Genomic DNA, 16,628 nt, shown 5'->3' on the forward strand with positions numbered 1-16,628 from the left:
GAGTGCCCTGACCACCTCAACTTGCAGAAAAATGCAAAGTGGGCTTGAACAGCGTTGCAGATTTAAAAAACAGAAGAAAGGTGATTTCGTGCCTCAGGAATGTGTGTTATATTCAAGTACAACAAAATTAGTTTTTTTCTACACAAAACTGCATTACGTGTAACTGAAGATGAAATGTACTTACCCATCTGAGGCATAAGCTCTTGAGAGACCCAGAGCTATGAACAGTTTGATACCTCTTACAAATACGTGTAAATCTATGGCTGATTCATATCAATGTACGACAAAACCCACTGAAATGTGAAGTAATCAGCGTCCAACTAATAAAAAAAAAAAAAAAAATAAGTCAATGCATTTGAAACAGACAACTTACTCCAGCTGTAACCAAACTCATCCTCTTCATCCACATCTTCTGAGGTTTCATTTGCAGATGACAGAGCATGATCCCCACTCATTTCTGCCAACACTGGAGGCGGGGGTGGAGGTGAGTGGCACAGAGGAGGCTTTTCTGACTCTGATTCTGACTGACTGGGCACCTGTGGGAACAAGAAGAATGCAGTGGGTATGTGTAGTCTAAGGAAGGAAAACTCAAGGAAAAGAAGTAAGACTGCAACATCAGAAACCAAACTATTAGCTTTAAAATATCTAACATATTAAATAATGGGAAGATACACATATATAAAAATGGCAGACAGGATTCAGGTAAAGTTTAAATACACTAAATAAATCAGTATGTTCAGAGAGTAATCCATTAAGTGATTACATGGTATTTTAGGTGAAGAATTACTCAATTTGCAGGCTTAAATAACTGAAGATGGAAAGTTGTACAAATTTCGTGTTTTGGGAAAAAACTTCTCATTCAAAACTCATCTGGACAAGACTGTGGAAGTCTAAAAAAGTCTTCCAAGAAACTGGAAACAAAGTATCGAAGTTAATCATGTAATTGAACAAAGCAGTTCAAAGCTTGTTAGTGAGATTATATATAAATATTTCTATTGCTACCTGAATCCTCTCTCCACACGACTCAACAAATTCATGAAATAAGCACTGCACATGCAGGAGCCTCTACCAGGGTGACTGCTTGTTAGCAAAGAGCACACAAATTCAGATCTGAGAGGCTGGTTTTAAGGGACAAAACCACCAGCCGCTTGCCAAGGTAGCCCTAAACATAAATGGAAAAACAGGGTTGAATACTTCATAAAAACCCAAAGCTTGGTTGGTATGTTTGCTGTCGCTTAAGTCTACAAGTCTTAATTTAATAAAAAAAAGAAAAGGATTTGGTATCATCAGGTTCTTTCCTTTTCTTAATTGAAACATAGTGGGTCAAGGTTTTATATTAAAGATTCTCAAGCAGATTAGAGTTAGGAACGTCTTTAAGTCACTTTACAGATTAAAGCCCAAGGCCATGAGAAGTGAAAGATTTTGTTCAGAATAACCTAGTGAAACTAGACTTCTCTTTGCTTAATTTCTAACCTACCCAATGCACTTTCCACTGTATCACTGTTTTCTCCTCCAGTTTCTACAGTAAGACACAGAGGACCTAAATCAAGGGTCACAGACACCCAGTTAAAGTTCCAACCCCGGTGTCAGGCTGTCCCTGATGCCTTGAGCCTACATTTCTCCTTCTTTCTCTGTTTTCTTTTTTTTCCTATACAAAAATCCCTCTGATTTGCCTCATTTTATTTTACACATGTATATCTGGAAAAAAATGTGATTAAAAGTACTTCTCATAGAATATAGTAAATAAAAGGAATGTACAAATACTTAGAAATTATTCAGTGGTGTTAAGAGTCAAAATATACCTAAAAATAAAACCATAGGGCGCTGAATATGATCTTTCTTTAATGATTCAGACACTACTTCAGGACTCTAAGCTACCCACAAAATGGTCCTGGTAACCATGAATTACTATTTTTCTGGCAAAGCACAGGTGAGCTGATTGACAGCCACTAATGGATGGGCAACAAATTTTCAAGTCACAGAATCTGCTGTATTTAAAATGCTTAGTTTACATACCATTGGCCAAACAGACAGAATCTACCAGTGCCAACAGAATCCTGTTATCTTCCCAAGTGCTGTGCCATAAAACTTTCAAAAAAACAATGTACAAATACATAAGAACAAACAAATAAAAAACTTCATTTGATCCAGAAGGGTCAGTAATGATACTAAGGTAGGGAGAAACATGTAATTTAGAATTTTTCTCATTAAAATTCTTTTAAAAATTTACTAACAATGGAAAATTTGAGAGCATGAATTAAGCCCATTTCATTTTGAAAAAGAATCAAGTCTAACTTGTCATAATTTTAATAAATTTACAGATGCAAATTTTATAGATCTTACTCTCTGCATAACTTTCCTGAGCTGTTATTTCCTTAAAAACAAATGAACAAACAAAATTCACTTGTCTAAAAACTATTCAAGATCTTACTTAGGCAGAACATTTTCGTACTGTGAATAAATTCAAATGTTGCCCTAACATAGCTGGTTAATCATAAAGCCAATATAAGCCTGCATTTACTAAAAAGGAAATAAGTGTTCTATTTTGTTATGCCTGATACTCTCATTGTTATTGAGATTGTGGAATTTAGCTTGCTGTTGACTTCTAAAAATTTATCCACAAAAACACAATTCTTTAACGAAGACCATTCAGCCTTCACTGGCAAAAATGCAGTGTACTTGAAATCACTCCATGCCATGTATGCACACAAGTATAATGTACACACATAGCACACTGTAACACACTCACTGACTCATGAGAATTTCACACTAAGACAAACCTTAAATGGTGTGGGAGCAAAAGGATTAGTTGGGGAACAACGGAAGAGAACTCTACTTGAATTCTGTAATGCCTACAGTAACAGAAAACATATTCCTTCAGATACAGCATCTTTGATTATCTGTATTACAATAACATGAAAATCCAATGAATATTCATAAAATGCTCCCTGAAAAAAATTGTTAACAGCTTTTCTCCTTTCACAATCAAATTACAGTATACAAATTCTCGTAAGTTTTTGTTTCATTTTTGGATTTATAATTTCATCAGAATATGACAAATCCAAGTATAGATTTACAAATGTTGAAACAGTTCCCTGCTTCCTGATCAGGCATTTACACGGACATCCTTTATGAATATTCAACAGATTCTCGCACACACACAATTATGTGTGGGCTGATTAACTAAAGAAGAGCTTTGAGGACCACCTTGTATAAGTCTGAGAAGGACTTAATACAAGGTTTTTAGAGAAATTATGTATGAAAGTAGCTTATATGTTTTGCAACTAACAAAAATTTACATATCTGAAAATTCAACTCATACCAAAATATAAGAAGGGCAGTGGACTCACGATTTTCCCTTACTCTTCAGAAGGGCCATCTAATTTCAGCTATAAAAATGAATAGGTTCTGACAAGAAAATGTGCTTAAGAAAGGATTTGCATGCCCACTCCAAACACACAGTTTTTTCTTTCCTTGCCCAAATTCAGTCAACATTGAACTGGGACAAAGGCACAGTAGCAACAAAGAACAGAACATGGGAAAAAGGCAATGGCAAGACAATGGTCATTATCCAACCTTGTCAGCGTGGAACTGTAGAGAACCAGCAAATGGGTTAGTGCTGCTGAGCTTGTACTTAGGGGAAAGGCAGTGCGGCAAGGAAGGCAAAGGGGATTTCTAAAAGGAAACATAAGAGGCGCTGAGCGCAGGAGAAATGTATTTACAACAACTCTATTATAAGGACAAAGTAATTACTGACTTAAATAAATATGTGACATCAGATCCTATCAGATATCATCATTAACAACAACATCTTATCAAACAGTCTAGAACTAAGTGTTTCCTAGAGCAATGTGAACCCACACTCAAATCTAAATCTGGCCACAAAACACGTCAAGAAGCAAGTCTATCAAACTGGCCCCAAAGTTCTTTCATTTTCACTGAATGTTGTCACTATCACCAACAGATAAGCATATATATTTCACCCACTTATATTAACATATGTTCCATGCATATCAGTAAACCTGCTTCAATATTAAAAACCATAAATGGTTTTTTATTTATACTTAGAAGCAAATTACGCTGTTTTGGTAAAAAAAAAAATAAGAGTCTATCAGTTGCAGAATGCAAATTAAACATGTGTCTTCTAGTCCACTGGTAATCTTCAGTGTTCTGTTATTGTTTCCCAGTTAGGAGTCTCTTTATACCTTGATTAGATTTTAAGGTTGCTTCAATCAATAGTATTATTTAAACAAGGGAATCAATAATTTTTAAAGAAATGAACCACTTCCTATAGTGGTGTTCTCTATTTCTGCCCACTTTTTATGGTGCTAGGAATACCACAAAATATAGACAGACAGCTATTTTTAATTTCTTATAAAAGTTCCCATCTTATTGGGGAATTTATGAGGTTTGGGTAATATCTGAAGCCCTGCCTTAGAGTGTTCACATAGGTTTTGTGGCTCGCCTGATATATCCTGAGCTTGGACTACTGGTGTTGAATATACATATTACAGGCAGGATGACTGCCAAGGAGAATGTAGCATTTTCATAGTAAAAAAAAGTAATTTCCTTAGCACAATAAATTTTTTTTCACACTACTTTTTCTTTTATTGACTGTATCTCTCAGAGGAAATTGCAGACATTTAAAATTCTGTTTGGCTCTAATTAACTGTTTGTGTTACTTCTCTCTATAAAAAAGCCCTACTGGCGAGCATCAAGAGTAGGAAGAGGTTGTCATGTGACACCACCCTGCCCTCTACAGAGACAACCCTCACTCAGTACTGCTATAGTAAAGCTTATGCCACATCACCCTTTCAATCTGCTCTTCCTACAGAGTTTTTTCCTACAGAAGGAAGATGGGCAAAAGAAATGGGCACGCTGACATTTCTGCTCATCTCAACTTTCCCTCTGCTTTTTTATTTAAAATGTCAGCTCCTGCTTTACAAAGGGGAAGATCACAAACGCAAAAAAAAAATTTATTAAGGTGGAAGAATTGACCAGGCAGAGATTAAAAGCACATCCTAGGCAAAATAACTCAATGTTATGGAAGGTAGATTATTTCTAATCCTCATACATGGAATTGTAAGGTTTTATATTTCCTTTATAATTCTGTAGAACAAGATGAATCAAAACAATGACGTCAAGAAATGGAATATTTGAAAAGAGCTCTGTTTTTTTTTGTTTGGCTTTGCTTTTTGCTTTTTCAACTTGCAGCTCACATAGGATTAGAATTTGGCCCTGAAAGGAGAGTATAAAAGGACAGGGTGAGCAGAGCACATGAAATAGCAGAACATTCTATTATTAGGGAAGGATTTATAGGGAGAGTGTATTTTCTCCTTAAAAAATCAATGAAGAAACGTGTTTATAGTTCCAAGGGCTGATAAAAAATAGAAATTTTATTAACTAAGAAGCACAGGGAAGACAAAATCATCATCTGGCCCAAATTAGTGGGGCCCACCCCTTAATATGACAATGTGGTCAGACTGAACTGTGAACTGTCATACCGGTGGAATTATCAGGGTTAGTTCTGGGAAGTTCTAATTCTTGAACAGTTGAAGAGCTAAAAATACTGACTAGTTTTCAGTCTATGTACAAGATTTTCTTGATGCTTTATTATATCCACAAATAAAACATTTACCATTAAGAGACTCTTGTTTGGTAGCTAAGTTGTGTCTGACTCTGCAACCGACCCAATGGACTGTAGCCTGCTAGGCCCTTCTGTCCATGGGACTCTCCAGGCAAGAATACTGGACTGGGTTGCTATCTCCTCCTCCAGGGAATCTTCCCAACCCAGGGATGGAACCCATGTCTCCTGCACTGGCAGGCAGATTCTGTACCACTGAGCCACCACAGAAGCCCAAAAAAACTCTGAAGTATTTATGATATTTTTCCCTGCAGATTCCTGGAGACACGATTAATTCCACAGATAAGTAAATTACTGAAAACTAAGTATATCTCATTTTGTTGTACTGTGCTAAGGTGTGCATGCTAAGTTGTATCCAACTTTTGTGACCCCATGAACTGTAGCCCGTCAGGCTCTCCGTCCATGGGATTTTTCAGCCACGGACACTGGAGGGCATAGCCATTTACTTCTCCAGAGGATCTTCCTAACCCAGGGATCGAACCCACATCTGCCTGCATTGCAGGCAAATTCTTTACCCACTAAGCTACTGGGGAAGTCCTAAGTCACTGCAGTCATATCCAATTCTTTGCAACCCTATGGACTGAAGCCCACCAGGCTCCGCTGTCCATGGGATTCTCCAGGCAAGAGTACTGGAGCGGTTGCCACGCCCTCCTCCAGGGATCGTCTGGACCCAGCGACTGCAGCGGCATGATGTCTTCTGCATTTGCAGGCGGGTTCTTTACCACTGGCACCACCTGGGAAGCCCAATATCTCATTTTAAATACAAGTTTTTTTTTCTCATTTCCCAAAGCAAAATATTACTGTACAGGAGGAAAGAGATCTTTCCTTTACCCATCTTAAGACTCTTGGTTGGATCTCTGTAACAAACAACAAATTAATGAGAAAAAAAACATGCATACTGATGTAACCTAAGTTCTGTGCGACACAGGGCCTCCACTGGGCAATGAAGACCAGAAGAAATGGTTAAGTCTGAGTGCTTTTATGGGAGGGCTGATGAAGAGTAGAAAGTTGGGGAAAATATGACAGGACGAAACAGCATGAGCTAAGCATAGTTAACTGTGGAAAACTTAGCAAGGCCTGTTCATTCAGATTCCTCTCAGGGGTCCTCCTCATCTGGAGGTAAGGACGCGCCTCTCCCAAAGATCTCTCAGGAGAGTCTTATGACTTGTTTCAGGGGAGAAAGGAGAGGTCAGAGTCCTTCTAGCACCTGCCTTTTCTCAAATAACTTCTATTTAAATATTCAGTATGCCAAGGTGTTTTGTTTTAGGGTATCAGGTCCTAAACCCTGTCACGTATCATGTGACTACACATGTCAGTCTAAGCACGATTTATTCTGGAATATTACTATAAATCGGGTGTCATTATACCTCAGATAATAAAACAGGAATATTTTCCAGGTGCATGAGAAAATATCTTCCCAGCACATTAGAAAATGCAACTTGGCACTGAAACAAATATTTGCAGTTTAATATTTAAAAGTAATCTGAGAATCTGACTCAGCAGTTTGTAGTACTGTCCTAAATGATACAAAAGTTGGAAAGTAAAAATAAAAAAAGAATAAAACCCACACACACACACATAAAACAGCTTTAACTTAAACAGCCATTTACCAACATCATCATGCTGTGTCTATGTTTAACATAGCAAATGGAAACAAATGAAAGATCTGTAGTTATTTAAACAAACTGAATAGCATTTGAAAAGAATGCAGGATGATCTGGTCCCACCATTTGGCAGATTTTCCTATCTGAATGGATAATTTTCACCTAACAATAAATAATTGAATGATTAAAAACTGCAAATGTGAAGATAACTGCTTACATTAGGAACTACTAATTCATTTCTTAGAGTGAACTCAGACCAGAGCCTCACCTGTCATGACGACCAAAGGAAAAACCAACAAGATAAATCTGGTCAGTTTGTTTCCTGGGGCAGCGAATATTGAAATGTTTCTTTTACTGATCTCTAAATACCTTTTCACTACGCTGCTTCCTCCATAACTTCACATTGCTGTCTTAAATTTTTAACTTTAAAAATTAAAGTTAAATATATTGTATGAATAAAATTACACAGTTTAAATTTCAGATGATCTTTTTCACTTTTCTTACATGTGTTAATATTTTCTTTTTAAAGACAACAAACCCTAAAAGCTAATAAGCAGTTATTTCAAAAAGAATCAGTATGACAGATTCTTATATCCAGAAGTGGACCCTGTATGAGCCTCAGGACTTCTAAGAAACTGCTGAAATGCTACGCTAACTTCTCAGTAAATCTGAAGAACTTTCTAAGGCCCAGTATGTTTAAGAGCTACTGCACAGGGGGAAAAAAACCTTTTTTTCCACTGAGGCATAAAGAAGATATAGGAAAAATAGTTTTAAACTACTGGCATAATGTTCATCTTTGGCAACCTACCAAACATACAAAGCTTCTCTTAGTATCTTCATCAACAACATGCACTGGATGTGCTTAGATTTCTAAAATATTTTTAAAGCCATTTCACTTGTAATAACCAACAGTAAAATGGATTAATAGGTCTCTGTCCACCAGGGGCTTCACAGTGATAAGAGCTATTCAGTGATGGTGGCTGGGAAACAGCAGGTATGAAATTCTGAGTATATAAACGTACAGCTTAAACAAACAAACAAAAAAATCCATCATATGCAAAGTTAATGTCCACTAAGATAGACAGATGCATTAAAGACCATGCACAGGAAATCACAGATTGCATACTAGAAATTCTGAATTTATAAAGAAAATGAACTCTAATTTCTCAGAGACCTGACTAGACATCACAGACTATCAACCTGAATAACTCCACCACGTCCTTCTTAATAACTTACATATTTTATGACTATAGTGAAACTAATGATTATCCATCTAGATGCCTATGGGCCACCAGTGAATCCTACTTCTATGTGTTTTCAACAGACTTCAAGTGTCTGTTATACATGGTAGAAGGATTTTCAGGATAACTCAATGGGGAAAAAAAGACAAAACAAACTTTTTAAAAGTCTCCTGAGATTTCAAGGCTTGATCTCGGGTCCTAGAAACAACTTGGCCCTGGATACATTAGATACCAAGTTGAACACTGTTGGATACGCCTACCTTGCCCTTTGTTTGCGCTTACCCTTGGTCTGTTTATAATGCTCTGTACCATAAAGACTACAGGGTTGCCTGCTTTCCGAATGGCTTCCACAGCTTGTTCATGGCTTGCATCTCTGAGGTCCATGCCATCCACCTGCAATGGAAGGCCTCAGCTTAACATTTTAAGAAGCTATAGAACAACAGAACAATTTGCTGATTTGGAGTTTTGAGAATCCTGGGTGAGGCTCCTAAAAAATCTTTTCAGATTCAAAAATAATTGAGACTACTTGTGAGGCTCCAGAATTTTTCATCTGTCCAGCAGACGTGTGGTCCCTTGTTTTGGACACAGATTTATGTCTCCAAAAAGCAACTGAAATAATAATCAATTAGAATGAAGGCTCTGCTTCTACTTTCCTTACACTGCCCAGTTGTTCCTTTAAATTGACAAATCACATCATCAGAGAAATAAGACAAGGGAACTGCCTAGTAGAGCTGTTTTCATCATAAAAGTCACTGTACAAATTTTCTTCCCAGTCATCACAGAGCAGTCTGGGAAGTGGGTGTGTGATGCTTTGTGTATTTTTGTTAGGGAAGCTTAAAGTTAAAAACAAAATTCTGATGTACAGAAAAATCAGGTTATGGTAAGGTTCGTTTGGCAAAAGAATCTTTGCAGTAGACATGACATGAGTTGGAAGCCAAGAAATTGTGCTTACTTGTTAGCAAATCTTGTATAAATAGCTTGAGAATGAAAGTTATTTTGGAACTTTTTATTGACCACGGCTTGTCTGGGTGATGATCAGCTCAGCTTACGCACTACATGAACAGGAAGGAAAACAGTCTGAAAGGCCAAATGCTAATCCTGCCAGAAAACTATAGTATACTGGTATACTTTTAACATTTCCAATTGCCAGAGAATGATATATACAATAAAAATAGCAAAATCAGAGTAGACACGATTCTGAAAAATAAAATTATTACATCTCTGCGAAGAACCTTACCACCTTTAAAATAATTATACACTGTATTTTATTTTAAACTTCTCTCAGGTTGATACTTAGATGAAATAGCAACATCTCTTTCAGTGCGTATTAAAAATGGCTTCTAACTTTTTGCAAAATAAAAGTATATATGTTTAGTATATATTTCATTAGTGGGAAAATGTAACAGAAAATTAAATATCTTTGCTCAAGTCCAAAGAACTGTATACTTTTCATGGAATATTTCATAGGTCTCTAGAATGTCAGATTCTTAGCAGAGTCATGTTCGAGAATTCCAAGGAGCACAGAGGCCTAAGGCTTTCTTATTTACTGAAAAAGGACCCTGCACATAACGGCATTCAAGAAACTGCCACTGAGCAGTATTTTAGCACATGGAAAAAAACTTCGTTTCAATTTCAAAGGGGTGTTTAACTCTACTGATACATTAAAACAACACTTTGGTGCAAAGTATGATTAATTCTTTCTCAAAATAATTATAAACATTTCTTAACTTTTCTACTTAGGTCAAAAGTATTCAGTAGTCAAGTATTCATAAAATAAATTGCCTTGGACAAACCTAAACTAGAAATTTCATGTAGTACTCTAATGAAGAAAGAATTATTTAACATGGGGCTAAGGTATCATTTAAGAGCAAAGACACAGGAAGAGAGAGAAAAAAACCCATCATTCTTCCTTATAAACAGTCAGAAGAAGAAAAAGAAACAGCAGACAGAGCCCTTGCTTTCTCTCAAGTCTCAATCTTCTGTCAGTTCCCAGTATACATATACTTTAAACAACAGATCAACACCCACAATGTTCACGTTGTGGCTGATTTTACCACCTCCCTCTACACAATTAAGGCATCTTAGTGTGTAAGTTATATGGACTTTGAAAATGAGAGACAATCACTTGTACAAAGTAAAAATAATGGTTGCTATAGTAACAAAGTGATCGGTTGGTTTTTGTTTGGAAGTTGTCTCTCTTAATTGACTCTCTACCTCCTGACAACCTAGCAAATCTGGGTCAGGATTTGCTGACCTTCCTCTACACATTTACTAAAACTATGCTTATGTTAATCAAATAATTCATCACACTATTCTGAAGTGACCTGATTACTTGTCAGGTCTGTCCCACTTGACAGGCAGGCTGGATGTTTTATTTACTGTGGGATGCCCAGAGCCTGTTATAGCACCTGGAATGCAACAGTTGCTCTAGGAATACTTGTTGAGTAAATGATGAGTGACTTGTGAGAAGAGTACATATAAAATATTAAACTTAGCTTTGAATGAAGGGATTAGATACAATTCGACCAAATGCTTCTCTCTCACATATAATGAGATGTGTACATACATGCACATACATACCAATGCACACGTGCATACTCATACACACAGCCCTCGGTGATGAGTGGGGAATGGGCAAAGCAATGAGGAGGAAAAGCCAAACTTGGGTTGGTGGGGGTGGTGGGGAGACCTTTCTATAAAAGGTAATGAGGATATCAGCATAAAAAACTACCAAGAAGACTCATTTAAAAAAATCTTATCCAACAACATTTAGGTATTTCCTGAAATAAAGTCTCATTTGAGTGTTCAACTGTGATGTATACATTTTGTGTGTGTACACATACTTTAAACAATTTAATTATTCCCCAAGAAATCTGCTTTGTTTTTTTAACTGAACTTGGTAATTAATCTCAGCACAAACATTTTTTAAAACAGTTGGTTATACCTCCAAACACCTATCAATATATATATAATGTGTCATCATATGTTGAAGATAAAAATTATGGATGAAAACAAAGAAATAAGAAAGAAATTCTTTAACAACAAACATATTTTACTCGAGTGTTGAGTCAGTGTAAAGATGATCATTCCCTTGGTAAAGAGGATAGCCCAGGTATGTAATTTTAGCACAGAAAGCTAAGTGGAGGGTACCTCTACTATTCTATCTCCAGGTTTCAGGGTTCCATTTTTGCCAGCTGGACTATCTTCAAGAACATGTTTGATGAAAATGCCCCTCATCACTTCACCATTGCTTAGACGACTCCCCATCCCTCGTCCACCAACAATGCTGATGCCCAAGGATTTGCTTGGTTCTCGCCAAAGTTCAACCCTATAAAAAATAAAGAAAATTGTAAAGTCTCATAAGAAAATACAAGGAGAAAGCCTCGTAAAGTTGGGTTTGGCAATGATTTCTTGGCTATAACACCAAAGGCACAGGCAGCAAATTAAAAACGGAAAAATTGGGCGTCAGCAAAAGTAAAATCTTTTTTTTTCATTGAAAAGTACTATCAAATGAGTAAAACAGTAACCCAAAGAAAGGGAAAATATTTGCAAACCAGAAATCTTATAAGGGATGGACATCCAGAATATACATAGAACCCCTAAAACTCAATGATAACAACAAAAGAAAATAATCAAAATTGGGCAAAGAAGTTGACTAGTATTTCTCTGGGGACGACAGACAAATGTCCTATAAGTACATAAAAAGATGCTCAATATCACTAACCATTAGGTGAATCAAGACTGCTATGAGCCCACGTGCTGCCACTACTGAAGCCCCGTGCCCCTAGAGTCCATGCTCTGCAACAAGAGAAGCCACTGCAAGGAGAAGCCCACACACCGCATCTGGCGAGCAGCCCCCACTTGCTGTAACTAGACAAAGCCCACGCGCAGCAATGAAGACCCAGGGCAACAACAAAAAACTACTAAGAAACACCCACTCACACTCAGTAAGGTGGCTAATGCAAAAAAAAAAAAAACAGAAAATAAGTTGGGCAGGGAGAAATTGAACAAATTATGGAGAAATTAGAAGCCTTGTGCACTGTTCGTACCCATGTGAAATGTTACAGCTGCTATGGAAAAACAGTACAGAAATTCCTCAAAATAAAAATAGAATTAACATATGATCTGGCAATTCCACTCCTGGGTACATACCCAAAAGAATTCAAAGCAAGGTCTTGAAGACATACATGTATAGTATGTTCACAGAAATATTATCCAGAATTCACAATAAAATATTATTCCCAAGCCAAAAGGTAGAAGCAACCCAAGTACCAATGAATAGATGAACGAATCAACAAAAGGCATATAAATACAAAGGAATAATATTCAGCCTTAAAAAGGAAGGAAATTCTAATACATGCTAAGACATAGATCATCTCTGAGAACACTATGCTAAATGAAATAAAGGACAAATCCTATATGATTCCACTTATACAATGTACCTAGAATAGTCAAATTCACAGAGACTAATGGAGAACAGTGGTTGCTAGATGATGCAAGGAGGGGGAAATATATTTAGTGGGTACAGAGTTTCAGTTTCGCAAGATCAAAAAAGTTCCAGAGATGAAGGTGAATGGCGGTAATGATTACAAAGGAAAGTGAACACACTTTATGCCACTAACCTACAAGATTAAAAGTGGTTCAAATGGCTAAAAACAATACTACTACTAAAAACATTTTTAAAAATTCAAAAGAATAAGATATAAGTTTTGTAAATATCATTTACTCAATTTGTTAAGGTTTTACCAATAGTAAGACAAGATCACTATAAATTACTTTTCCAATTAAGTGTTTTATAGGGTCTGATAAGTACTAATAATAATATAATTCTGAAACTGATCTGTTACAAGTTAATATTAGGCTCATACTCCAGACTGTGGCACAAACGGATATAAAAGGACCATTTTCCAGGGGCCCTAATACTGCAGACATTAAAAAATTCAGCTACTCTCAAACAGATGGTAGCTTCTAAGCTTAGCAACCCACTTAAGAGAGAGAACGTTTCTGTATACACTGAAGGAGAAGCTTACCTCTGCAACAGTCTGCCTCGCCAACACAGACCTAGAAACTAACAGTCAGGGCATGAAGAGTGGTTGCTAACACAATCCTCCGTGATCTGAGCCCATCACCATCTCCTAAACACATCCTCCTCAGCTCTCCACTCTCCTCTTTCCACTCCGGCTACCACATCCTCTTGCTGTTGCTGAGCTTCATCTCCCGCCCTGGGGCCTTGGCGCTTGCTACTGCCTCTGCCCTAAATGTACTTCCTCCACCTACGTAATAAGCACATGAACTCATACCTAATACCTGTAGATAGCGGTCAGAACCATGGATGAACTGAAAGTACATGTCTTATGAAAAGGACGGGATACAAGGATAAGGTGATTAGCAGCGAGGTGTTTGGCCAAGATGCAGGGGCTCAGATGACTGGAAGCAAACAGGGATACCAAGTAGAAAGTTCGAAGACAGGTAATGAGACTCTGCATTCTACTCTAAGTTGCAGGAAGGGAGGCGATGCTGGACATCAGACAGGAGAAGAAAGCTTGGTCCAGCATACCCTCAACCTTGACATGTGACGTGCTCCCAGAGGAAACGAAAGGCTGGAGGTAAGACTCCCGGGTGCGGAGGGAGGTCCCGGTAAGAAAAGACTGGGGTAAAAAAGCACCACAGTCAAGTGAGAGGAGGGACAACTGGTCACAGGAGGCAGGTGAGGAAATACTTCTTTTCTCTGGTCAGCACTTTTTTCCTTTATTAGAAATCTAAGACCTAGAGGTCTGTGGTTTAGTTTAAAGGGATCTCACTATGATTCTTTATCTTAACAAATCCGTGAGAAAAGCTTAAACTAGTTAAAATTCTTTTCATCACTTTCTTTCATTCTAGGAATTCTGTGAAAGACAAGAACCAATTTCTTTTGATTTCTAAGGTAAAACAGCAAAGTAGTAAAGTCAGCAGAGTCAGCCACTGTCTTTAATACTTAAGAATCCAGAATATAGGTGGGACTCATTCCCTCTTCTTTTAAAAATGAAAAAAATAAAAGCATGAAAGAAAATGTCTCATAGATTCTTAGTAGTTGATATATGTTAGAGAATGGTTCTCATGATTCTCTGAACACTAAAAATGGCAGTCGCAACAAAAACTCATTAAGGGCTTATGTACTCAGCCTTATTCTCCAAGTGAGTTCCATATACTTTGATTTTATTTTCAAGTCACTCCTGTGAGGTGGATGCTCTTGTCACTGTGTTTTACAAACGGAAGAGGCACAGAGGTTAACCAGCCTTTGGATACCAGTACCCCGTGACTCCTCAGGATGTAGCATAGACAGCAAAGTGGTATTAGATCCAGTCCTAAGAGGAAATGCTGTAATTCTTCAAAACATCAGAGCAGATAACCAAAAACAGAGCTGCCAAAATGACCCCAGCACTGAGGAACCAACCCAGGATTCATGAAGCAGAACACGGTCAACATTCCATGTTAAGAAGAAAATAGCAAAAAAAAAGAAAGAAAGTGAAGTCGCTCAGTCGTGTCTGACTCTTTGTGACCCCATGGACTGTAGCCTACCAGGTTCCTCCCTCCATGGGATTCTCCAGGCAAGAGTACTGGAGTGGGTTGCCAAAGAAAATAAGAAACCCATAAAAGAAAAATTGTACAGAACATGTGCAGAGCTGGTTTTACAGAAAATGTCAGCCTTTCTGGAGAACACAGATTTTCAAAAAGTGAAATTAATAAAATCAAGGTAAAATAGAGCTCTGAGGCCAGGCTGCCTGAACTCTGAACCAAGATTTTCTGGGCTCAATTCCTGCCCTTCTTCTACCTGACAACTGAGTGACCCTCTTTTACTCCCTTAGTCTCTCTTTTCCTTTCCTCAGCTGGAAAATGGATCAAACAAGAGCCCCAACATCAGAGAGCTGCTGTGAGGATTAAATTCATGAATGTAAGTCATGGGCAAAACAAAGTTTTACAACTTAGTAAAGCAATCAATAAATCTGATTACTCTTATGATGATGATGATAACTATGATTACTGAAGTAATGTCAACAAGGTATAATACTCAATTCATATGACAAATGAACAAACCTGTACACCAGCACATCAATCTATCATGCTTACACATTGTTTGCAAAGAGTAACTGGGCTCAATGTACCATATTCTACCCACTGGGTTGATAAAAGCATTTTTAAAGGTGATCATATGATGTGGTAACAAGGATATGTTGGAAATAAAAGTAAAAATTGGTATAGCCACCTTAAAAAGCAATTTGACAACTTCTAGTAAATAACAGAATTAAATCTACAAGTCAGCAATTTTCCTTTGGAATACATATCTAGACAAATTCTCCAAATGTGTAAGAAAATATACTTACTGCACAGGATTATTATAATAATTAACTGTAAACTATTCAAATATCAATCTGAAAATAAACTGAGCCATTTTCATATACTGAAAGGCACTGCCACAAGTAAACTGAATGAATTAGATATGTTTGTATCCACACGATAGTGTACAGAGACATTCATTTAAGAGTAAGCAAGCTGGAAAATGATACATACAGTATGATATAATCCTGCACATGAAAATCACATGCAAAATAAAAGTGTAACACAGGTTATTTACAAATTTTTCTTGACTGCATCAAAGCATGTCCAGCAGGTTTCTAATGCTGTAAAGCATATTCATGACATTTGCTCCTTATTTACTAAAAGCTCTAATTGTTTTGGTAAGCTTCCTCATGAACTTCTATGAACTTCTCCCCTAAAAAAAATTGAGGGAGTCCATATGGTTAGTGAGGGCAGATTATTTTCTTTAAGATTTACAGAATCTGTAGACATACTCTCTCAGTAAACTAGTTACCACCATTAGAGACATCACTTAGCATGATGTGAAGGTTAAAATTGAGAATAAAAAGTATAAAAATCTTCTGGTCCAGAAGTTGTACCCAATTTCTCTTCATAAGAAAATTTCATAATCATTCCTGTGCTCAATCAACATTTTTCACCTGCTCTGGTATGAATAATAACGAAGAAGACGCTGATGACTGCTGAGACCAACCACTGACCGAGTCTTCACTGCGTACCAAGCATTGTACTAAGGACTTTAAGTCTATTATGATATTAAATTCTCTCCCAAATGTTAAAGGTTCT

At 37.1% G+C, this 16,628-nt stretch overlaps 1 protein-coding gene across 9 annotated transcripts in view; it reads right to left on the reverse strand.

Annotated features, from left to right (window-relative positions):
• The window catches only part of MPDZ (multiple PDZ domain crumbs cell polarity complex component), a 159,808-nt gene that overhangs the window by 31,965 nt on the left and 111,215 nt on the right, over positions 1-16,628 (reverse strand). For 5 of the 9 annotated variants that reach the window (XM_043486468.1, XM_043486475.1, XM_043486471.1 and 2 more), the window contains 5 exons: positions 11,640-11,817; positions 8,772-8,882; positions 3,577-3,675; positions 2,781-2,852; positions 374-536 (listed from right to left, as the gene is read on the reverse strand). In XM_043486468.1, coding sequence (XP_043342403.1) covers positions 374-536; positions 2,781-2,852; positions 3,577-3,675; positions 8,772-8,882; positions 11,640-11,817 — 623 coding nt within the window. The remainder of the gene's footprint in view (positions 1-373; positions 537-2,780; positions 2,853-3,576; positions 3,676-8,771; positions 8,883-11,639; positions 11,818-16,628) is intronic. The other 4 variants (XM_043486469.1, XM_043486470.1, XM_043486472.1 and 1 more) reach the window with 4 other exon arrangements.

Source organism: Cervus canadensis, chromosome 14 (assembly GCF_019320065.1).
Source record: "Cervus canadensis isolate Bull #8, Minnesota chromosome 14, ASM1932006v1, whole genome shotgun sequence".
NCBI classification, from domain to species: Eukaryota; Metazoa; Chordata; class Mammalia; order Artiodactyla; family Cervidae; genus Cervus; species Cervus canadensis.